Source organism: Mustela nigripes, chromosome 17 (assembly GCF_022355385.1).
Source record: "Mustela nigripes isolate SB6536 chromosome 17, MUSNIG.SB6536, whole genome shotgun sequence".
Classification (NCBI taxonomy): Eukaryota; Metazoa; Chordata; class Mammalia; order Carnivora; family Mustelidae; genus Mustela; species Mustela nigripes.
The window spans coordinates 3,687,453-3,712,549 of record NC_081573.1 but is presented as its reverse complement, the minus strand read 5'-3'; the positions used below and the strand labels follow the sequence as shown (position 1 = coordinate 3,712,549).

At 43.0% G+C, this 25,097-nt stretch overlaps 1 protein-coding gene across 8 annotated transcripts in view; it reads right to left on the bottom strand.

Moving 5' to 3' along the window:
- The window catches only part of LOC132005481 (zinc finger protein 577-like), a 45,588-nt gene that overhangs the window by 9,337 nt on the left and 11,154 nt on the right, over positions 1-25,097 (bottom strand). For 2 of the 8 annotated variants that reach the window (XM_059382663.1, XM_059382661.1), the window contains 7 exons: positions 22,689-22,794; positions 22,527-22,599; positions 20,994-21,191; positions 18,482-18,608; positions 18,119-18,214; positions 4,853-6,109; positions 3,849-3,998 (listed from right to left, as the gene is read on the bottom strand). In XM_059382663.1, coding sequence (XP_059238646.1) covers positions 3,880-3,998; positions 4,853-6,109; positions 18,119-18,214; positions 18,482-18,608; positions 20,994-21,008 — 1,614 coding nt within the window. In that variant the 5' untranslated portion in view covers positions 21,009-21,191; positions 22,527-22,599; positions 22,689-22,794 and the 3' untranslated portion in view covers positions 3,849-3,879. The remainder of the gene's footprint in view (positions 1-3,848; positions 3,999-4,852; positions 6,110-18,118; positions 18,215-18,481; positions 18,609-20,993; positions 21,192-22,526; positions 22,600-22,688; positions 22,795-25,097) is intronic. The other 6 variants (XM_059382667.1, XM_059382662.1, XM_059382666.1 and 3 more) reach the window with 6 other exon arrangements.

Sequence of the window (25,097 nt, the reverse complement as noted above, 5' to 3'; positions counted from 1 at the left end):
TTTTAAAAAGTATTTTATTTATTTGACAGAGGAAGAGGTTCTAAAGTAGGTACAGAGGCAGGCAGAGAGAGAGAGGGGGAAGCTGGCTCCCCGCTGAGCAAAGAGCCTGATGCGGGGGCTCAATCCCAGGACCCTGAGATCATGACCTGAGCCGAAGGCAGAGGCTTAACCCACTGAGCCACCCAGGCACCCCAGCTTTTAGTTTTGACAATTACTCAACACCCTTCTTTTCATGGGGGATGAGTTCCTTTTTTTTAGAGAGAGCACATATGAGTGCAGGGGTTTGGGGTGGTGGGTGGGGAGGAGAGAGAGAATCCCAAGCAGGCTCAACACTCAGTGTGGAGCTCAACACAGGGTTCAGTCCCACGACCCTGATATCGTGATCCAAGCCCAAGTCAAGAGTTGGATGCTCGGGGCGCCTGGGTGGCTCAGGGGGTTAAGCCTCTGCCTTTGGCACGGGTCGTGATCCCAGGGTCCAGGGATGGAGCCCCGCCTTGGGCTCTCTGCTCAGTGGGGAGCCTGCCTCCCCCTCTGCCTACTTTTGATCTCTGTCTGTCTAATAAATAAATAAAGTCTTAAAAAAAAAGAAAGAAAGAAAGAAAATGGAGCCCTCAGAGAGCAGATCAATCAGCCCACACACCAGCTAGGAATTTCTAGTCTACCTTCATCCCTAAAACACAAATACAGAGAAAGCCAAACCTGGAGTAACTGCTCCCCTATACAGAACTAGCACTAGGCAACTTCTTGTGGGATAGCTGATTCTGGACTTCTTCCCTGAAGTCTGGCAGGTTCAAAAATCTAGAGACCCAAGTTCTAGACTGGAAATCAAGACAAAAGTAGGTAGAATCTGTAAATCTGTATAGACTGTGTTGTGAGGTTCTAAAGTAGGTAAATCAAATTTCTTTCCACTGAAATCATCATCCCATTCATACCAATACTATTTCAAAATTTCTTGCTTAGTCTTCAAGGCACTGCATGGCAGATATTGCTCTAGAAGTTTTTCTGTTTGTGGTGACAAGAGCTGTTAAGAGGAGGCTAGGACAAAACACTCCACAGAACACAGACTACCAAAGCTTTTTTCTGAGATCAGGAGCAGAAGGGATGGGATCAAGGGAACAGTAAGGTTCAGTAGGACCCACAAATTCCCCTCCCAAGCTCCTAATATGGGGTCCACCTAGCCCCCCAGAGCAGGAGGAATGAGGGCAAATGCCTCCCACACAACAAGAGCTCTCTGGAGCCATCTCTTGCTGCAGTCACACAGCAGGAAAAGACCTACCAAGATCTCACCTTGTCCAAGTTGAGCCACAGGATGAGCTTGGAATCGACCCCAAGAAAACCAATTCCCTCACGTGCTGCATATAGAAGCCCCAGTCATCTTTAATAGGGTCTGACAGGCACCCTCTTTAATAGCTACTTGAACCCAGGCAGAATTCTCATTTGAAGAAAAACAAAGGCAGATGGACTGCATGTTCCAGAACCCCTATGGCAGCCAAACAGCCAAGAAGCACTAGCCACTAACTAGGAAGACAATATATCCCAAACTGCACCTTCCAGAAAACTGCCTCAGCACAGGTGCCTCAGTTCCCAGAAAAGCCAGAGGGACTAGAAAGAGACCAAACTACACTCCCCAACTTCAGCTGGGCTTGGGTCTCCTCCTCATGGGATCAGGTCCTCACTGATGGAAATGATCTCCTTCTGGCCTCTTCCTGGAAGGCTGAACAACCTAGGGTTGGGGCTCCAGTCACTAGACTGGCCTCATCTACCCTTTTGCTGATGTGGAGAGAAACCCCACAGTAATTTTTATAATCCATTTACTACAACATTCTTAAGCAGACAGAGTATCTATAATAGCTGTTTTGACATCATTTTCTGTTAATTCTGTCACCCAAGTCAATCCTGGGTCTCTACTGACCTTTCGTCATGTTTTTAAGTCCTAATTTTGTTTTTTTTTTGTTTGTTTGTTTGTTTGTTTTTTGTTTTTTTGCATACCTGGGTAAGTTTTGACTAGATGCCAGACACTGATTTCCACATTGTTGGTTTTCTCAGTTGATGGACTGCTTTTCTCTTCTTTAAATACTACTGGGTGTAGGTCTGGGAAACAGTTAAACTGCTTGGAAACCGTTTGGTTTTGTAGCAGCTTGTATCTATCCTTTGTCTGGAGAGCTCAGAGCAGCCATTACTCTAGAGCCAATCTGAGTGACCCACTGAGGCACTATTTTTCTAAGTTCCGCTGTGACTTTCCAAATATTGGGAGGGGTTTCCATCCCAACTGGTGGAAACAAATTACTCCCAACCTGTGCAAGTTCCAAGGATAGTTCTGCCTGATCGTTCCAGTGGTTCTTCCTCCAGCCAGGGAGCTTCCTCACACATATGTGCTTATTACAACTTCAAATCATGTGGAGAAATGGGTTCGCCTTGGGTGCAGCCCTCTCCTCTCCTTTAACCTGCACCATAAATTTGAGTCACCTTGAATTCTCCAAACTCTAAACTCTGCCTCGATTTGGAGAGACTGCCAAGATCTGATGAGATTCCCCCTCCCTATGCTACAGAATGGAAACTCTGTCCAGGCTGGGGTAGTCATAAGACTCCCTTCATTTTTTTCCTTTCTTTCAAGTTAGCTGTGCTGATCTTCCTATTACTCTATGTCTGAAGACAGGCCATTCATATATTTTGCCTATTCCCTTTTTGTTACTTACTGAGTGAATAAAATTAAACATTTCCTGTTAAACAAAAAAGGTTGTTGGAATTGGCTGTGAAGAATTCTGTTACTTAGGTGCATTATGGAATATGCATTCTACAGTCAGAATAGGATGTTGATTTATACGATTTCAGAATACATACAAATACGTTTGACAGCATTTGCAGCACATAAATTTCACATTCCTTTAGGGCATTTATGAATTCTTTTCCAGCACTGATCATTTATGTATCTTAATAGTATTCTTGCTGTCACATCTAATGACACAGGTTTAAGAGTCCCTGATTATAGAAAAAAAGTTACTGTATTTGGACTGTAATTATCAAAGATAATTACTTCTCTGTGAACACGCTTCTCTAGATTTATTTAATGGCTAGGTAGGAATCCTGTAGTATGAATACTCTGACATCTAATGTTTTTGTGGTAGGCAGAATGGACTCCCAAAGATGTTCATGTCCTAATCTCCAGACCCTGTAACTATGTTACATTATGTGGCAAAAGGCATTTAAAGTAAAAGATGTAATTAGGTATTTTAGGGTCATGTGAATCGTTTCTAGAATTTCACAGGCTCATAGAGAGGAACTGTGCCTCAGGACAAATCATATCCAGAGCCTCAACCAATTCTTTTTTTTTTTTTTTTTAAAGATTTTATTTATTTATTTGACAGAGAGAAATCACAAGTAGTCGGAGAGGCAGGCAGAGAGAGAGAGAGGGAAGCAGGCTCCCTGGTGAGCAGAGAGCCCGATGCGGGACTCGATCCCAGGACCCTGAGATCATGATCTGAGCCGAAGGCAGCGGCTTAACCCACTGAGCCACCCAGGCGCCCCGAGCCTCAACCAATTCTTGATTTAGAGTGTTTAAACTCAAGATTTAGATGGAATTTTAGACTTTGAATTGGTATTGTAATAGGTTGAGACATCTGGAGGTGCTGAGACAGACTGAATGTATTTTTCATGAGGTATGGATACAAATAATTGGGTGCCAGAGGGTGGTCTGAAGGAGGCAGAATAATGGCCCCCAAAGATGTCTACATCCTAACCTCCAGGACTTGTGAGTATGTCACAGTATAAGGCAAGGGGAATCAAGGTAGTAGGTGGAGTTACAGTTGCTAATTAGCTGATTTTAAGACAGGGAGGTTATCCTAGATTACCTGGGTGGGCCCAGTGTAGTCACACAGGTCCTTACATGTAGGAGAGGGAGGCAAGAGTCAGTGTCAGAGTGATGGAAGAGTTGACCAGCCACTGCTGGCTTTGAAGGTGGAAGAGGTCTGCAAACCACAAATTCAGGCAAATTCTAGCAGCTGGAATGACAAAGAAAAACAGGTTCTCCCTGGAGCCTCCAAAAAGAAATGGAGCCCTGTCAACCCCTTGTCCAGCAAGATGCATTTCAGATTCTAGAACTCCAGAGCTATAAGATAATACTGTGTAGTTTTAAGCTACCAAATGCATGGTTATTTGTTACAACAGCCATAAGAGACTAATAAAGTTGTAGCTCCATATTCATCACATTCACAGGTTTTTGCTACATAACACAGGATTTCATTTATTAGAGAAGTCTTTCCCAGATTCCCAAGATTCAAAATTGTGACACATTTGTTAGTTTGGCAAAGAATCCCCATCTTAGAATTTCCATCTTTTATTGTGTTCAGGGGTTTCTCCTTCCTATGAGTTCTTCCACATTTTACTGAAAATGCTGTCCATATTCAATGTCTCTAGAGGTATGTTTCTACACTTCTCTGATGGGATGAGGGAGAACTTATCACTGAAATCATCACCACATTCTTTCCTAATGTTCTGGTCCTGTGGGAATTCTTCAATACCAATGGAGGTATCACCTCCAGGAAAAGGTTTTCTCACATTATCTGCATTGCTGCCCAGTGAAATTTCATAGAAATTTAGTAAGTCTGAATTCTCACAGACTTATCCTCTATACCACCTCTATACCTCTATACCACCAGTGCATCCCATAGCATTTGTGTCCAAAATGAACTCTGACATATGTCGAGGATTCTTGCTACAGGCTTTTCTGATATCAGATATATTTTGGTACCACTTTCCTACACAATGTCTATAATATATAAGACATAATTTATCAAAGAGGGTGTCACATTCACTGCATTTGCAAGACTTATTCCCTATGGAAATTCCCGATTACCTCCTGAGGCCTGACTTCTTAGAAAAGGCTGTTCCACAAACACTACATTTCTACCCCCGAGGAACTCACGGAGGTTTAACGAGGGCTGAGTTCCCAAAGAAGGTATTTCCACAGGCACTGTGTTCATGTTGCTTTGCTCCTGTGCAAGTTCACTCATGTACAAAGAGCTAGGACTCCCTAAGGAAGGTTTCTTCACCTTCAGTGAATTTATAGCTTTCTCTCTTGTGTGAGTTTTCTTATGTTTAATGAGGACCGACACGTGGGCAAAGGCTTTGTCACATTCGCTGCACTCATACGGTCTCTCTCCAGTATGAGTTCGCTGATGCTGAATGAGCTTTGACTTGCTCCTGAAGGCTTTTTCACACTCACTGCATCCGTAAGGTTTCTCTCCTGTGTGAATTCTCCGATGCTTGGTCAGGTCCGACTTGAAAAAGAAAGTTCTTCCACATTCACTGCATTTATAAGGCTTCTCCCCCATGTGAAGTCTCTGATGTGCAATGAGGTATGCCTTCTGGGAGAAGGCTTTCCCACACACACTGCATCCGTAGAGTTTCTCTCCAGTGTGAGATCGCTGATGTCTACTGAGCCGGCACTTCCGGCTGAAGGCTTTGCCACATTCAATGCACCCGTAGGGTTTCTCTCCTGTATGAGTTCTCTGATGTACCATGAGCTGCAACTTTCTAGAGGAGGCTTTTCCACATTCACTACATTCGTGGGGTTTCTCTCCAGTATGAGTCCTCTGGTGTTCAGTGAGCTGAATCTTCCTCATGAATGTTTTCCCACATTCATTGCATCCGTGTGGCTTCTTTCCTCTTTCAGTTCTCTGATGCCTAATGAGCTGTGCCTTCTTGGAGAAGGCTTTCCCACACTTACTGCATTCATGTGCTTTCTCTTCTGTATAAGTTTTTTGATGTTCATTGAACTGTGATCTAATGCCACTGGGTTTCACCCATCCATGGCATTTAAGTCCACTAAGAGTTGTATCCTGCTGGATGTAGACTGATGATTTCCCACATCCACTAAACTCATCAGAGTCCTCTCCTGCATATCTTCTATTCTGAATAACAAAACCCAAATGTGGTTTCAAACTTTTACAATGTGAGCCAAACTTATTGTGTCTTTGTGTTAAAGGAACAAGACTTTCACATAAATCAGAATTATTTCCAAGTGCATAACTTTGCTGATCTCTTTCCAAGGTTTTACTCTCATTTTGGTTTTCTGGGTGCCAGTGCATATGGTCAATCTCCCATATTTCTTCTAGGAAAAAGAACAATGAAAACATCCATGATAATTTTAAGGGGGAAAATGTAAAAAAAAAAAAAAAAAAAGTGCCATGGTTTGGGCTAGCTCTTTAAAGATCCCTGTCTAAGAGAAATGTGCCCTATGTTCTATGAAAAAAGATATTTTAAAACTGCAGAAGGAAGAACAGCTACTTTAGAAAGAACGGATAGCCTACAATGAATATAACTTGGGATTCTTCTTTCCAAATAGGACCTTGCAAAATGGAGACAAAAGTAAAAACAGAACCACACTATGATTGGAATAAAACAAAAGATGAAGGGAATGGATCCATTCACCTGACAAATATTCAATGTGCTGGTGTTTGGGAATATATTACAATATGATATTTAAACATTAGAATAGGGACGCCTGGGTGGCTCAGTTGGTTGGACGACTGCCTTCGGCTCAGGTCATGATCCTGGAGTCCCGGGATCGAGTCCCGCATCGGACTCTCAGCTCCATAGGGAGTCTGCTTCTCTCTCTGACCTTCTCCTCGTTCATGCTCTCTCTCACTGTCTCTCTCTCAAGTAAATAAATAAAATATTAAAAAAAAAAACATTAGAATAAGGGGCGCCTGCATGGCTCAGTTGGTTAAACACCTGCCTTCAGCTCAGATCATGATCCTAGGGTCCTGGGATCAAGCCCCACATCAGGCTCTCTGCCAGCAGGGAGCCTGCTTCCTGCCCACTCTCTCTCTGCCTGCCTCTCTGCCTACTTGTTCCAAGAAAGAACAGCCAATGCAAAAACCCAGAGGCAAAAAAACTTAGGCATGATCAAGAAATACAAGAGAGGCTGGTGTGCCTGAACTATCCTGAGCTTAAGTGAAGTGGAAATATTTAAGTATGAAAAGGGAGGAAGAATTGAGAACATAGAGATGATGTAGTAAGACTTTGTTATAATTTAGATTTTATGCTAAGAGCAATGGCCATAAGCTACTGAACATTTTTGGAAGGAACACAACCCACTTTGAATTGGTATTTCCCAATATATCCCAATATGGCTGTTGTATGAAGAATAAACCGGAGGGATGAAGATGTTGAGAGAATACACAGGAGGCTACTGCAGAGTTTAGGCAAGAGGTAACAGCAGCTTCAGCATGACTGACCACCACAGAGATGGAGAAATGTGCAAGAACAAGGACACAGTACAGAGAAGGGAATGACAGTGATAAGAGGAAAGATAAGCCTCACTGTAAGAATGAATGCAGAGGAAGAAAAGGGAATCATCCAGGATAGCTTCTCAGTATGTGGTTTACACATCTGGATAGCTGCTGGTGGCATTTAATAAGGTGAAAAAGATTAGGGAGAGAGGTTTGGCATTTATGGAGAATCAAGCGCTACATTTTGAGGGATATATCAGGTCTGAGATAATATACACATTCAAGAACAATTATGATGTTTCCAGTTAGATCTATGAGTGTGGAGAAAGTTCTAGACTTCAGATACCACTTTTTTAAATGGGCATGGAGCTTGATCAATACAGGGCTTGAACTCACAGCCCTGAGATCAAGAGCCAGACACTTAACCAACCGAGCCATCCAGGAGCTCCTTCAGATAATAATTTTAAGTCATGAGTACATAAACAGTACTTAAATATTTGAACTACACAGAACCAGATGAGGTACTATATATAGCAAGAATGAAGAGAGAAAGAGTAAGACCCAGAAAAAGAATTTCATGGATTCCAAGTCTTAAGAGTTTTGGGAGAGGCATCTGAAAATAAATCCAGAGACATCACTCATCAAACATATAAACGATGTGGGTTTTCAAAACAAAGGGGTAGAATTGGAAAATCAGAATGCAGGACCTAGGGACACCTGGGTGGCTCAGTGGGTTAAAGCCTCTGCCTTCGGCTCAGGTTATGATCTCAGGGTCCTGGAATCGAGCCCCATATCGGGCTCTCTGCTCAGCAGGGATCCTGCTTCCTCCTCTCTCTCTGCCTGCCTCTGCCTACTTGTGATCTCTGTCTATCAAATAAATAAATAAAAATCTTAAAAAAAAATGCAGGACCTAAAGCATCTCATCCCAAGACTACTGAGGTAAAATATTCAACAACTGCCTTGTTACTAAACCTTTCCCCTTTCATTCCACCTGTACACCAAAACTAAACTTACATAAAACACCAATCACCTATTAAGAGTAATACTGTATTCAATACTTCAATAGCTTATGTAAAAATGATACAACCTCACTCAGTCTAATATATCAACACATATATGTCCACTTAAAATTTAAAAAAAGGTCCTCTAGGGCACCAGAGTAGCTCAGTCAGTTAGGTATCCAACTTTTGATTTTGGCTCAGGTCATAATCTCAGGGTCGTAAGAACGAACCCCACAAATGACTCCATGCTCAATGTGGACGCTGCTTAAGATTCTCTCTCCCGGCGCCTGGGTGGCTCAGTGGGTTAAGCCGCTGCCTTTGGCTCAGGTCATGATCTCAGGGTCCTGGGATCGAGTCCCGCATCGGGCTCTCTGCTCGGCAGGGAGCCTGCTTCCCTCTTTCTCTCTCTCTGCCTGCCTCTCCATCTACTTGTGATTTCTCTCTGTCAAATAAATAATAAAAAAAAAATAAAAAATAAATAAAAAAAAAAGATTCTCTCTCCCTCCCTGCCTCCTTACCCTGCTCATGCGCATGCACATTCTTTCTCTAAAAGGAAAAAAAAAGGTCCTTGGATCATCTGCCCTTGTCCCAGAGAAGAGTACAGTTGTACTGACTGGTGGAAACATGACCTTCTCCACTTAGTTTAGTCATACTATAACTGTGTACTGTGCTGTTCAACAACATTTTTTACAATCTTGGGAATGTTCTGTATCTGTGTTTTCTAATATGGTACCCACTAGCCATGTGTGGCATTCAGCACTTGAATGCGGGTGACCAGAGTAGCAGTGAAACTGAATTTGTGGGGCGCCTGGGTGGCTCAGTGGGTTAAGCTTCTGCCTTTGGCTCAGGTCATGATCCCCGGGTCCTGGGATCCACCCCGCATCAGGTTCTCTGCTCAGCAGGGAGCCTGCTTCCTCTTCTCTCTCTGCCTGCCTCTCTGCCTACTTGTGATCTCTGTCAAATAAATAAATAAAATCTTAAAAAAAAAAAAAAGAAAAAGAAAAAAAAAGAAGCTGAATTTATAATTTTACTTAATGTTAATTAAATTAAATTAAAATAATTAATGTTAATTAAATGTGTGTGGCCAGTGGCCAAGACAATGGACAGCACAAACATAGCTCATTTATATCCATATAAACCATATCTATATTTGCCATTATAATCTACTTGACATACTCATTCCCAAATTTTCTTTTTTCAACTAATGCCACAATCTTTCTCTATCTGTTCCTACATCATCTCTGTCATCCACCAGTTAAGAGATTCATTCCCCATCCAGGAACAAAACATCAACCTGCCATATCTACCATTTTTCCTAGAACTCAAAGCTGTAACATTCTATGTTTCAATGCTACTACCCAGTTACCAAGCAAGACTCGAGCAAGCTATCAAGCAAGACTATCTATAAATAGCTTAACAAAGTTAAAACAGAACCAAATTCACACTTTTTTTAAAAAGATTTTTATTTATTTATTTGACAGAGAGAGAGCGAGCGAGCACAGGCAGGCAGAGTGGCAGTAGAGGCAGCAGAGGCGGAGGGAGAAGCAGGCTCCCTGCTGAGCAAGGAGCCCGACGTGGGGCTCGATCCCAGGAAACTGGGATCATGACCCAAGCTGAAGGCAGCCACTTAACCAACTGAGCCACCCAGGCGTCTCTGGGACATTTTCTGACCTTCCTCCTACCACAGCCCCCAAACTTCTCACTCTACTTCTCAGTCTCTAAATATATGTAGACCTCTTATTTTTTTAACCAGTTCTCATTCAACCTGTTTTCTTATCACATTCCACTGTTTTGTTTTGAAATTTTTTTAAATTTTTTTTAAAGATTTTATTTATTTATTTGACAGACAGAGATCACTGGTAGGCAGAGAGGCAAGCAGAGAGAGAAGAGGAAGCAGGGCTCCCCGTCGAGCAGAGAGCCCGATGCGGGGCTCCATCCCAGGACCCTGGGATCATGACCTGAGCCGAAGGCAGAGGCTTTAACCCACTGAGCCACCCAGGCGCCCCACATTCCACTGTTTTAATGCTCCCTGCCCACCGAGGAATGCAGCCATGCCATTATAAGGGACTAACTGGACAAGTGAAAACAGCCAATGTTGTGCAGCAACTGGTGCAGTGCAAGACTAAATGATCACAGCCTCCTCTGAGAGTGTGCAGTTCTCGAAAGACTTTTCAAAACAATAAAATCTGGGGAGGAGTCAAGATGGCGGAGAAGTAGCAAGCTGAGACTGCTTCAGCTAGCCGGAGATCAGCTAGATAGCTTATCTAAAGATTGCAAACACCTGAAAATCCATCGGCAGATCGAAGAGAAGAAGAACAGCAATTCTGGAAACAGAAAATCAGCCACTTTCTGAAAGGTAGGACCGGCGGAGAAGTGAATCCAAAGCGACGGGAAGATAGACCCCGGGGGGAGGGGCCGGCTCCCGGCAAGCGGCGGAGCAACCGCGCACAAAATCAGGACTTTTAAAAGTCTGTTCCGCTGAGGGACATCGCTCCAGAGGCTAAACCGGGGCGAAGCCCACGCGGGGTCAGCGTGGCCTCAGGTCCCGCAGGGTCACAGAAGGATCGGGGGTGTCTGAGTGTCGCAGAGCTTGCGGGTATTGGAACGGGAAAGCCGGCTACAGAGACAGAGCCGACAGTAATCTCGCAGCTCCGTGTTACCTTGAACCGGTCGCAGGCTCGGTGAGCTCGGAGCGCGGCCGGAGGTCAGGCAGACGGGAGTAACTGGGCGCTGTTCTCTGAGGGCGCACTGAGGAGTGGGGCCCTGGGCTCTCGGCTCCTCCGGGCCGGAGACCAGGAGGCCGCCATTTGTATTCCCGTCCTCTGGAACTCTACGGAAAGCGCTCAGGGAACAAAAGCTCCTGAAAGCAAACCCGAGCGGATTACTCACCCCGGCCCCGGGTAAGGGCGGTGTAATTCCGCCTGGGGCAAAGACACTTGAGAATCACTACAACAGGCCCCTCCCCCAGAAGATCAACAAGAAATCCAGCCGAGACCAAGTTCACCTACCAAGGAGTGCGGTTTCAATACCAAGGAGAGCAGCAGAATTCCAGAGGAGGAGAAAGCCAAGCACGGAACTCATGGCTTTTTTCCTGTGATTTTTTTTAGTCTTGCAGTTAATTTAATTTTTTCTTTTTCATTTTTTTTTTCTCGCCTTCGGGTAAAATTTTTTTTTTTTAACTGTTACCTTTTTCTTTTTTAACGATTTTTTACTAGTTTATCTAATATATATATATATATATATTTTACATTTTTCTTAGGTGTTTTCTTTTTTTAAAATTCTTTTCTTTTCTTTTCTTTTTTTTTTTTCTTTTTTCTCTCTTCCTTTTCGAACCTCTTTTTATCCCCTTTCTCCCCACTCACGATTTTGGATCTCTTCTAATTTGGTTAAAGCATATTTTCCTGGGGTTGTTGCCACCCTTTTAGTATTTTACTTGCCCCTTCATTTACTCTTATCTGGACAAAATGACAAGACGGAAAAATTCAACACAAAAAAAAGAACAAGAGGCAGTACCGAAGGCTAGGGACCTAATCAATACAGACATCGGTAATATGTCAGATCTAGAGTTCAGAATGACAATTCTCAAGGTTCTAGCCGGGCTCGAAAAAGGCATGGAAGATATTAGAGAAACCCTCTCGAGAGATATAAAAGCCCTTTCTGGAGAAATAAAAGAACTAAAATCTAACCAAGTTGAAATCAAAAAAGCTATTAATGAGGTGCAATCAAAAATGGAGGCTCTCACTGCTAGGATAAATGAGGCAGAAGAAAGAATTAGTGATATAGAAGACCAAATGACAGAGAATAAAGAAGCTGAGCAAAAGAGGGACAAACAGCTACTGGACCACGAGGGGAGAATTCGAGAGATAAGTGACACCATAAGACGAAACAACATTAGAATAATTGGGATTCCAGAAGAAGAAGAAAGTGAGAGGGGAGCAGAAGGTATACTGGAGAGAATTATTGGGGAGAATTTCCCCAATATGGCAAAGGGAACGAGCATCAAAATTCAGGAGGTTCAGAGAATGCCCCTCAAAATCAATAAGAATAGGCCCACACCCCGTCACCTAATAGTAAAATTTACAAGTCTCAATGACAAAGAGAAAATCCTGAAAGCAGCCCGGGAAAAGAAGTCTGTAACATACAATGGTAAAAATATTAGATTGGCAGCTGACTTATCCACAGAGACCTGGCAGGCCAGAAAGAGCTGGCATGATATTTTCAGAGCACTAAACGAGAAAAACATGCAGCCAAGAATACTATATCCAGCTAGGCTATCATTGAAAATAGAAGGAGAGATTAAAAGCTTCCAGGACAAACAACAACTGAAAGAATTTGCAAATACCAAACCAGCTCTACAGGAAATCTTGAAAGGGGTCCTCTAAGCAAAGAGAGAGCCTACAAGTGGTAGATCAGAAAGGAACAGAGACCATATACAGTAACAGTCACCTTACAGGCAATACAATGGCACTAAATTCATATCTCTCAATAGTTACCCTGAATGTGAATGGGCTAAATGCCCCTGTCAAAAGACACAGGGTATCAGAATGGATAAAAAAACAAAACCCATCTATATGTTGCCTCCAAGAAACACATTTTAAGCCCGAAGACACCTCCAGATTTAAAGTGAGGGGGTGGAAAAGAATTTACCATGCTAATGGACATCAGAAGAAAGCAGGAGTGGCAATCCTTATATCAGATCAATTAGATTTTAAGCCAAAGACTATAATAAGAGATGAGGAAGGACACTATATCATACTCAAAGGGTCTGTCCAACAAGAAGATTTAACAATTTTAAATATCTATGCCCCCAATGTGGGAGCAGCCAACTATATAAACCAATTAATAACAAAATCAAAGAAACACATCAACAATAATACAATGATAGTAGGGGACTTTAACACTCCCCTCACTGAAATGGACAGGTCATCCAAGCAAAAGATCAGCAAGGAAATAAAGGCCTTAAACGACACACTGGACCAGATGGACATCACAGATATATTCAGAATATTTCATCCCAAAGCAACAGAATACACATTCTTCTCTAGTGCACATGGAACATTCTCCAGAATAGATCACATCCTCGGTCCTAAATCAGGACTCAACCGGTATCAAAAGATTGGGATCATTCCCTGCATATTTTCAGACCACAATGCTCTAAAGCTAGAACTCAACCACAAAAGGAAGTTTGGAAAGAACCCAAATACATGGAGACTAAACAGTATCCTTCTAAAGAATGAATGGGTCAACCGGGAAATTAAAGAAGAATTGAAAAAATCATGGAAACAAATGATAATGAAAACACAACGGTTCAAAATCTGTGGGACACAACAAAGGCAGTCCTGAGAGGAAAATATATAGCGGTACAAGCCTTTCTCAAGAAACAAGAAAGGTCTCAGGTACACAACCTAACCCTACACCTAAAGGAGCTGGAGAAAGAACAAGAAAGAAACCCTAAGCCCAGCAGGAGAAGAGAAATCATAAAGATCAGAGCAGAAATCAATGAAATAGAAACCAAAAAAACAATAGAACAAATCAACGAAACTAGGAGCTGGTTCTTTGAAAGAATTAATAAAATTGATAAACCCCTGGCCCGACTTATCAAAAAGAAAAGAGAAAGGACCCAAATAAATAAAATCATGAATGAAAGAGGAGAGATCACAACTAACACCAAAGAAATACAAACTATTATAAGAACATACTATGAGCAACTCTACGGCAATAAATTTGACAATCTGGAAGAAATGGATGCATTCCTAGAAACATATAAACTACCACAACTGAACCAGGAAGAAATAGAAAGCCTGAACAGACCCATAACCAGTAAGGAGATTGAAACAGTCATTAAAAATCTCCAAACAAACAAAAGCCCAGGGCCAGACGGCTTCCCGGGGGAATTCTACCAAACATTTAAAGAAGAACTAATTCCTATTCTCCTGAAACTGTTCCAAAAAATAGAAATGGAAGGAAAACTTCCAAACTCATTTTATGAGGCCAGCATCACCTTGATCCCAAAACCAGACAAGGATCCCACCAAAAAAGAGAGCTATAGACCGATATCCTTGATGAACACAGATGCGAAAATACTCAACAAAATACTAGCCAATAGGATTCAACAGTACATTAAAAAGATTATTCACCACGACCAAGTGGGATTTATTCCAGGGCTGCAAGGTTGGTTCAACATCCGCAAATCAGTCAATGTGATACAACACATCAATAAAAGTAAGAACAAGAACCATATGATACTCTCAATAGATGCTGAAAAAGCATTTGACAAAGTACAACATCCCTTCCTGATCAAAACTCTTCAAAGTGTAGGGATAGAGGGCACATACCTCAATATCATCAAAGCCATCTATGAAAAACCCACCGCAAATATCATTCTCAATGGAGAAAAACTGAAAGCTTTTCCGCTAAGGTCAGGAACACGGCAGGGATGTCCATTGTCACCACTGCTATTCAACATCGTACTAGAGGTCCTAGCCTCAGCAATCAGACAACAAAAGGAAATTAAAGGCATCCAAATCGGCAAAGAAGAAGTCAAATTATCACTCTTCGCAGATGATATGATACTATATGTGGAAAACCCAAAAGACTCCACTCCAAAACTGCTAGAACTTATACAGGAATTCAGTAAAGTGTCAGGATATAAAATCAATGCACAGAAATCAGTTGCATTTCTCTACACCAACAGCAAGACAGAAGAAAGAGATATTAAGGAGTCAATCCCATTTACAATTGCATCCAAAACCATAAGATACCTAGGAATAAACCTAACCAAAGAGACACAGAATCTATACTCAGAAAACTATAAAGTACTCATGAAAGAAATTGAGGAAGACACAAAGAAATGGAAAAATGTTCCATGCTCCTGGATTGGAAGAATAAATATTGTGAAAATGTCTATGCTACCTAAAGCAATCTACACATTTAATGCAATTCCTATCAAAGTACCATCCATCTTTTTCAAAGAAATGGAACAAATAATTCTAAAATTTATATGGAACCAGAAAAGACCTCGAATAGCCAAAGGGATATTGAAAAAGAAAGCCAACGTTGGTGGCATCACAATTCCGGACTTCAGGCTCTATTACAAAGCTGTCATCATCAAGACAGCATGGTACTGGCACAAAAACAGACACATAGATCAATGGAACAGAATAGAGAGCCCAGAAATAGACCCTCAACTCTATGGTCAACTAATCTTCGACAAAGCAGGAAAGAATGTCCAATGGAAAAAAGACAGCCTTTTCAATAAATGGTGCTGGGAAAATTGGACAGCCACATGCAGAAAAATGAAATTGGACCATTTCCTTACACCACACACAAAAATAGACTCAAAATGGATGAAGGACCTCAATGTGCGAAAGGAATCCATCAAAATCCTTGAGGAGAACACGGGCAGCAACCTCTTCGACCTCTGCCGCAGCAACATCTTCCTAGGAACAACGCAAAAGGCAAGGGAAGCAAGGGAAAAAATGAACTACTGGGATTTCATCAAGATCAAAAGCTTTTGCACAGCAAAGGAAACAGTTAACAAAATCAAAAGACAACTGACAGAATGGGAGAAGATATTTGCAAACGACATATCAGATAAAGGACTAGTGTCCAGAATCTATAAAGAACTTAGCAAACTCAACACCCAAAGAACAAATAATCCAATCAAGAAATGGGCAGAAGACATGAACAGACATTTCTGCAAAGAAGACATCCAGATGGCGAACAGACACATGAAAAAGTGCTCCATATCACTTGGCATCAGGGAAATACAAATCAAAACCACAATGAGATATCACCTCACACCAGTCAGAATGGCTAAAATCAACAAGTCAGGAAATGACAGATGCTGGCGAGGATGCGGAGAAAGGGGAACCCTCCTACACTGTTGGTGGGAATGCAAGCTGGTGCAGCCACTCTGGAAAACAGCATGGAGGTTCCTCAAAATGTTGAAAATAGAACTGCCCTATGACCCAGCAATCGCACTATTGGGTATTTACCCTAAAGATACAAATGTAGTGATCCAAAGGGACACATGCACCCGAATGTTTATAGCAGCAATGTCCACAATAGCCAGACTATGGAAAGAACCTAGATGTCCATCAACAGATGAATGGATCAAGAAGATGTGGTATATATACACAATGGAATACTATGCAGCCATCAAAAGAAATGAAATCTTGCCATTTGCAACAACATGGATGGAACTAGAGCGTATCATGCTTAGCGAAATAAGTCAAGCAGAGAAAGACAACTATCATATGATCTCCCTGATATGAGGAAGTGGTGATGCAACATGGAGGCTTAAGTGGGTAGAAGAATAAATGAAACAAGATGGGATTGGGAGGGAGACAAACCATAAGTGACTCTTAATCTCACAAAACAAACTGAGGGTTGCCGGGGGGAGGGGGTTTGGGAGAAGGGGGTGGTATTATGGACATTGGGGAGGGTATGTGATTTGGTGAGTGCTGTGAAGTGTGTAAACCTGGTGATTCACAGACCTGTACCCCTGGGGATAAAAATATATGTTTATAAAAATTAAAATAAAAAAACATATATAACCTTCAAAAAAAAAAAAAACAATAAAATCTAATAAAAATAGCAGAGACTGTCAGAAATAATACAGAAAACTCAAGGCAACTCACAGTGGCCAAGCACCTCACGTGTACAGCAGCACAGCAGAACCTAAGTAAAATGCACTAAGAGTAAGAGGATTCACCAGGAGGAAAAATGATCTCCGGTTCCAACATTAAAGCTGAAGGAAAGAGGACTTCCCAGGATCATTATCCTGGCTGCCAGCAAAATACAGAATTAGAGGTCCGATCAGACCACAAAAGGGGAAATGTCAACCAGGGAATAACTGTTGGAGTACAGAGAGCTTAACTCTTCAGATATACTCAAATACACGCAATGGTAGTGAAGACATTATCTGAGAGGAAGGAGGACTCTGTTTTGCATACAGGAAGGACATCAAAGGGCAGATGTGCTGGTGGCTGGCAACACACAGTGGGTTACACTGCAGATTAGATGTTAGTAGAAGAGGGCAATTTGGGACTTTCCAACAAAGAACAGAAAGCTTAGGCCTTGAGAATGAATGAAACTTTTTTTTTTTTTTAAGATTTTATTATTTGACAAGACAGAGATCACAAGTAGGCAGAGAGGCAGGCAGAGAGAGGAGGAAGCAGGCTCCCCACTGAACAGAGAGCCCAATGCGGGGCTCGATCCCAGACCCTGGGATCATGACCTGACCAAAAGCAGAGGCTTTAACCCACTGAGCCACCCAGGCACCCCTGAATGAAACTTTTAATGTGAGAATCAAGCAAAAGATTTAAAAAACAAAACAAAACACACACAAAAACCCAGAGCCTGGAAGGTGGGGAAGCAGAGGCTGATTAAGTAAACAGAGGTGCCCTAAGAGACAAGGTACGCGTAGTTTTTAGATGAGCTCAGGTGAGGCGGGTTGTCAAGGAGGGATTTTAGCCCTTTCGAAAGAGGTGGGGATGGGCAGAAGATGAGAATTGTGCCAAATGCAAAGCCATCTATGAGGGAGCAAGTCGGTGAGGAACAGGAGGCGGGAATGCCGCAGAAAAGGAAAGGGAGAAGACCAGCACAAGCTAGGCAGGAGGAAATGAGGTACGAAATCTGGATCCTACAAGAGCCAAAACTGTAATCAGATCTAGAAATGAGGAAAAAAAGGAAGACCTCATCCTTTAATAGCAGGCAAAGAACAGCCCAATTAGTAAGATACAGAAAGGAGTTGCTCAGATTTCTGTGTCACCAACTGGTATAAGAAAAGTTCTCCACACACTTCCAAAGTGTTGACCTTTCACTGGCCAACTGGAGTTTTATTGTCCTTTCTCCCCATTTTCTTGGTTTTCACTCACTCACCCGGACAGCTTTGACTCCGAGCTGCTCCCTCTACCGTCCATGGTGGCTCTCCTTGCAACAACTGGAAGAGTGAAACTGGTTTGCTGGCTTGATAACCTGTAAATGGGAACTCATTAAAAACTTGGCACCACGTATTTAAGCTTGGGGAATCTGTGAAAACTGGAGAAAGTCTGTATATCATTTATACTTCAGTAAAGCAAAATTCTTCTCCTGGGGAAGGGAGAGCATATACGCTCTAGCGCCAAAGAGGAGAATAAGTCTATTCCCTACAGTGTGTTAGCCCAAACCAGGAGATATTTCAGAGACACTACCGATTTTATTGAATGAGGAAGAGAAGGCAATGGATTGTGATGTTGTCCTCACCCACTGACACCAGGTTCCTATAGTTCTCAAGCATCACATCCCGGTACAGGTCCTTCTGAGATGGAGCTAGTAACTGCCACTCCTCCCAGGAGAAGCCCACAGTCACATCCTCGAATGTTAACGGTACCTGTAACAACAAATGCCAACACAATTTAAGGTGGGACAGATGTCGCAGGAAAGAGGGACAGAACACATTCTAGTCATTTTCCCATGGTAAGTTATGCCTGTGAGTATTTCACGTACCGCAGGACCTTGTGTCTTAGTTCATTTGGGTTCCTGTAAGAAAATACCAGAGATCGTGTAGCTTATAAAAACAGAAATTTGTTTCTCACAGTTGTGGAAGCTGGGAAGTCTCAGATCAAGGAGCCAGCATGGTCACATTCTGGTGAGAGCCCACTCCCTGTGTGGCAAAGGCCCCACCTTTGCTTACACATCATCTTTGAGTTAAGATCCCAACATATGGATTTTGTGAGGACATAAACCTTCAGACACCACCACCACAGAATTCTATTAATTAGTTCTTCTTAGCCTAAAAGAGTACTACAGTAATATTTGAAAAAGAGTATTTGCAGAGACAAATCAATGTGGAGGAAGACTTCATTATTTATAACAGGGAAAAACTATCCACAGCTACATGTCCATCAAAAATTGATGGGAGGGCGCCTGGGCAACTCAGTTGGTTAGGTGTCCAACTCTTGATTTCAGCTCAGGTCATGATCTCTAGGTTGTGAGACAGCCCTGTGTTCAGCTCCACACTGGGCATGGAGCCTGCTCAAGATTCTCTCTCCTTTTACCTCTGTCCCTCCCCACCATCTGCTTCAATTGTGCATGTGCTCTTTCTCTCTAAAAAATGGAAAACCTTAAAAAAAAAAAAAGCAGTTGAGGATATACTACAGTACCTCCATGCTGTAACATTACTACACAAACATTAAAATCAATTTGGTAAGGAGTGCCTGGCCTGGCTGGCTCAGTCAGTAGAGCATGTGACCATGTTATGTAGAGAGATTATGTAAAAATAAAATCTTTAAAAAAGACAATGTGGTAGATGTAAACCTATTGATGCCAATGATTTTCAAGGCACTCTCTTAAATGAAAAAGAGTCAAGTCCCCAAGTTATATATATAATATGATCCCAGAGTGTAAAAAATCTTAATAATATATATAATTATGCATGTATAAGTACACATATTTATGCATATAAAAATGTATAAAAATATATACTATCACATGTCAATTGTACAAAGAGATTGACTGGAGACCCAAACTATTAACATCTGTTACCTCTTGGTTTCAGGGTTGAACAGGAAGAGGAGAAAGTGGATATTCTCTTTTGGTGTAAATACTTCTTTATCTTTGAATCTTTTACATGCAAATGTAGCCATGTATCATGTTAATAATTAAAAATACAAATGCCAGACCAGGAATAATTGACTCTGCCTTCATTCTCTAAACCTGTGGTTAAGAAGGTATAAAGGAAGCATTGCCACTATCTGTACTCCGAGCTGTTATCAAAGAGTGGAACTTTCAGCTGTCTTCTGCCAAATGATAGACTAATTCCTCTTCTTCTTTTTTTAAGATTCTATTTATTTATTTGACAGAGAGAGAGAGATATCACAATTAGGCAGAGAGCCAGGCAGAGAGAGAAGTGGGGGGAAGTGGGCTCCCCACTGAGCAGAGAGCCCGATGCAGGCCTCGATCCCAGGACCCTGAGATCATGACCTGAGCTGAAGGCAGAGGCTTAACCCACTGAGCCACCCAGGCACCCAAATTGCAGAATTCTTCTTAATGGAGGATCACTCAAAGGTCAAGCAGCCCATTCATTCTATTAAATAACTTAGGCTTTATTCCTGGGTAAAGTGTGGACTGCCAGAAGGTTCTACTGTCCAGGTGCACTGCTTTTGAAGAATGCTGTCCAATCAAGTGCAATCTTTCATTGCACTAAGAGCAAGGAAATTATTTTCCCTGAAGAACTGCTTTATTTTCTCCTCAAGGTCACTACAAATCATGTAACTTTTCATGTTTTTCTTGTTATTATAGCTGCCAAAAATGAGACACAAATTCAAAGGTAAGGAAGCCCACAAGATCTTACACTTTTATCTTGGTTCCATCCTTAAGGGCTTTGTATGAATACTGTGACCCATGTATCTTGCTTCCTAACTTGCCCAGATTTTAAGATTATAGCCTAAACTTATTTTCTGACAGATCCTGATTTTTATCAACATACACTGTCTCATTTTATCAGACTGTGTTTTATTTGACATTTTAAAAAAGATTTTATTTACTTGTTCCACAGAGAGAGTACAAGCAAGGGAAGCAGCAGGCAGAGGGAGAAGCAGGGTACCCACTGGGGAAGGAGCTCGATGCAGGGCTGGATCCCAGGACTCTGGAATCATGATCCGAGCCAAAGGCAAACACTTAACAGACCGAGCCATCCAGGTGCCCCAGACTGTTTTAGAAGCTTCCACAAATCCACTGGGAAACATAGGACAAAAATGGGCAAAGTAAGCCTTACCCAGTCCTTGGTCATGTTCTGTTCTGAAGAAAGGACTAGCCAACTGCAGGGTATACTGTCTTCTGTCTGCTCTGGGCCTGCCTGGAAGTTATGGTCAGATATCTCAGGTCAGGCTGCTGCTAGAAATGATGATCTCCCAAGAGTGGGACCTCCACCTTCTTTCAATACTGAAAATATTTTATTCCTGTAGACTAGAATCTGTGGATTCAAGAGCAAATTCAACTGTAAGAGGATATGCACCTGGGACCCCAGCTTTCTCTTGCCATGTAGACTTACTCTAACAAAAGCCTCCAACATGTCCTCTTTTTAAAAGATTTTATTTATTTATTTCACAGAGAGAGATCACAAGTAGGCAGAGAGCCAAGCGCGCGGGGGGGGGGGGGGGCAGGCCCCCTGCTGAGCAGACAGCCTGATGCGAGGAAACTCAGATCACGACCTGAGCCAAAGGCAGAGGCTTAACCCACTGATCGAGGTAGTAAAAAATCATGAGCATTGGGGCGCCTGGGTGGCTCAGTGGGTTAAAGCCGCTGCCTTCAGCTCAGGTCGTGATCCCAGGGTTCTGGGATCAAGCCCCGCATCGGGCTCTCTGCTCAGTGGGGTGCCTGCTTCCTCCTCTCTCTCTGCCTGCCTCTCTGCCTACTTGTGATCTCTGTCTGTCAAATAAATAAATAAACATTTTTAAATAAAAAAAAATCATGAGCATCATCTTATTTAATCCTCAACACTACTCTATAACGTAACCATGATCTCCATTTTAAACATAAGTAAGCTGAGGCTTGATCAGGTGAAGTGTGTTGGCCATGTTAACATCCTCCCTAAGTAACAATGTGGGAATCTGAATCCCCATCTGCCTCTCTCCGTATGACATATTTCTCTTCCAACAGTCTCAATTTTTTTTTCTTTCTTGTGCACTTTAGTAATTTTACTCCCTGGGGCACCTGGGTGGCTTAGTCAGTTAAGTGTCTGACTCTTGATTACAGCTCAGGTCGTCTCAGTGTTTTGGGATAGAGCCCAGCATCATCGGGCTCCCTGCTCAGGGGAGAGTCTACTTCTCTCTCTCTGCGACTCCCTCCGCTGTGTTTTCTCTCTCTCAAATAAATACAATCTTTTTATTTTCCCCAAATAAATACAATCTTAAAAAAGAAAAAAAAAAAGAACTTTACTCCCTAGCACATGATATTATGGCATGGTCATAGCTGCAAAAACAGAACCCTTGGTACCAGTTCTTGTAATATTTTCTATGTACATCCAGCCAGCAACTTCCACACTAGCTGGAATGCAAAGGCAGAGCCATCCCTGCCTTAGCAGCAGCACGTCAGATCAGTCTCCCCAAGGGCCAAGCCCTGGAGCCATGCTAGAAACTCATACTCTGAGGACACCAACACCATGAAGTCAATTTGTATCTTGCTTCACCCTGGAAGGCAGCCAATTATTCTCAAAGACTCTCTTGCTCTCCTGAATCCTCCATACCCAGAGCTCATCTCTGACCCATTCTCTGACCAACTGCTGAACGCAGTGAACAAGGATACCTACCAGCCTCATGTCTAATCCGGACAATGCTTTGTCTCATCTTGGCCCTTCAGTCTAGTCTCCCTGCAGTGCCAGCCTAAAAAGAATGATATACAACTCAAATGTGGAACTCTACAGGGGCAGGAGGGAGGTAGAAGAGGGGGTAAGACATGAATGAATTTACACCTGAGATCTCTAGGATTGGTGATCAAGGACTCAACCATTTCCCAGAAACTGGTTGGCAGACATTTCCTCATACTTAACAGATCAGAGCTGCATCAAAGGTCCGTGCCTGCAACATAGCAATGAAACAAAAAATGGCAATGGAAATACCCTGATTAGTAGGACTAATCTGCATTTTATAATGAACTGAGGTTAAAGTGAAGTTCCTAGATGGAGGGCTGTCTAAATAAAATAGGAATTTTTCTTAACAAAAGGGGCATGGATGTCAGGATGGCAGCCAACAGTAGCCAACAAAATAAGTAGGTTAGAAGAGAAAAGCCTAAAGCAGTATTAAAAAAGTAGCTCATAAAATTCAGTATTCCTTTTGTTACAAACCTATAATAGCCTAGGAATGGAGTGGCTACTTCCTTAGACTCATTATGGTACAATGGGAAACAAGTATTTGGTGTTTGTCCCAGGTTTCTGGCACACAGCTCCTAAAATGCTTGGAATCTCTGGAGTGACAAGAGTAGCTTTGATATGCCAATGAGATTATTGGTAACTGGGGGTCTACAGACATCTTCAGGATAGGGAGTGGTCCCCCAAAAGAGCAAGGCATGATGAGATGCTGCTACCCCTTGGAACAATTTGTTACTTAAACTGTAACCCCTGGAGGATTTTACTAGTTGCCAAGCACATTTAGACATGGCCTTAAAAAATACTGATACTGACAACAGGTCTTTGGGGAGAAGGACGATGTACGACTGTGAAGCTGGGCAGCTGGGGATGCGCGGCTCGCACAGAAGCTGGGCATCTGGGGATGCCAGGCTCGCTGAGGGCAGTGAACGCCGCCCCTTCACAGAAGCCGGGCAGCCAGGAACGCCTGGCCCGCTCAGGGCAGAACGCCGCCTGCTTCAGGGAAGCCGAGCACCCGGGTACTCCTGGTCAGCTCAGGGTGGAACGAAAAACCGCCTGCTTCCCTTTCTCGTGATCGCTCCTTTCTCTTCCCAGAAGTGCTCGTTGTTAGTTAGATGAGTCCTTTGAATGTGCTTGGTTAACTATAAACATTACCCTCCGCCTTGCTTGCCTGCAAGAGGTGACTAACTTTTGACTTTCATCAATCCTTCTGTTGGCTATTGTTTTCTATCTAATAAAAGTGAGACTGTGGAGTTGCTCGTGGCAGCAGTCCTTTTCGACTGTTGTCCCCTGCTCCCAGTCTTTTGCAGCTGACTTGTTTGTGCCTAATTCTTCTCTCGTCGCCGACTGGAAGCGGCAATGAGAGGGTTAGAACTTTCAGCCTCATGCCCTGGAACTCTGCAAAGTGGAGAGGGGCTGGAGACTGAGTTTATTTTATTTTTATTTTTTTAAAGATTTTATTTATTTATGACAGAGAGAGATCACAAGTAGGCAGAGAGGCAGGCAGAGAGAGAGGAAGGGAAACAGGCTCCCTGCTGACTCGATCCCAGCACCCTGAGATCATGACCTGAGCCGAAGGCAGCGGCTTAACCCACTGAGCCACCCAGGCGCCCTGGAGACTGAGTTTAATCATCAGTCGGCTATATAATCATGCCAATATAATCAACAAAATCTCCTAAATTACACAGTTTGGAGAGCTTCTGAGTTGAACACTTTGAGGTGCCAAGAGGGTGGGGCACCCCAACTCCATATAGACAAGTTCCTGTGTTCAGGACCCTTCTGGACCTCACCCTATATACCTCTTCATCTGGCTGTTCATTTGTATCTCTTATAATAAACTGGTGAATAACGTAACAATATATATTCTATTTCTGCGTGCATTTAAGAAGTTTATGCAAATGGCTTTACACCTGATGCATCTGAAAGACCCCTCCCCTAGAAGATAGATAGGATAACTAACCGCTTGTTTCCTTTTCTGTGAACCGCTGGCTTTTAGGCGATTCTTGGGTAAGGGGATCCGCGGGTCTTTCATTTGGAGGTTCCACCGAGATCATCGGACTCCTGCCCACGGATCCAACTGACTCCCACCGGGAGGTAAGCTGGCCAGCATTCTTGTCTCCTGTCTCATGTTCTCGTTTGTATCCAGTCTCGTGTTCTTGTTTGTCTCTAGTCTTGTGAGGCCTCTGTTTGACCTATACTGCAGGTAGCGGTATAGTGTTTGTACAACAGCGCGCGTTGTTGCTCTGTATTCTGTAGGCAGCTTGAGAAGGAGTTGACGAACTCGGACTTCTCCCCTGCCACCCTGGGGGACGCCCCAGGGATCAAGGGGGGCCGCTTTTTCGCGGCCCCACAAGTACATTTCTCTGTCCGCCACAGAGGAGCCTCTTGGTTCCCCTGGGCTGGTTCTGTCCGCCACGGAGGAGCCTCGTGGTTCCCCTGGGCTGGTTCTGTCCGCCACAGAGGAGCCTCATGGTTCCCCTGGGCTGGTTCTGTCCGCCACAGGGAGACCTCGTGGTT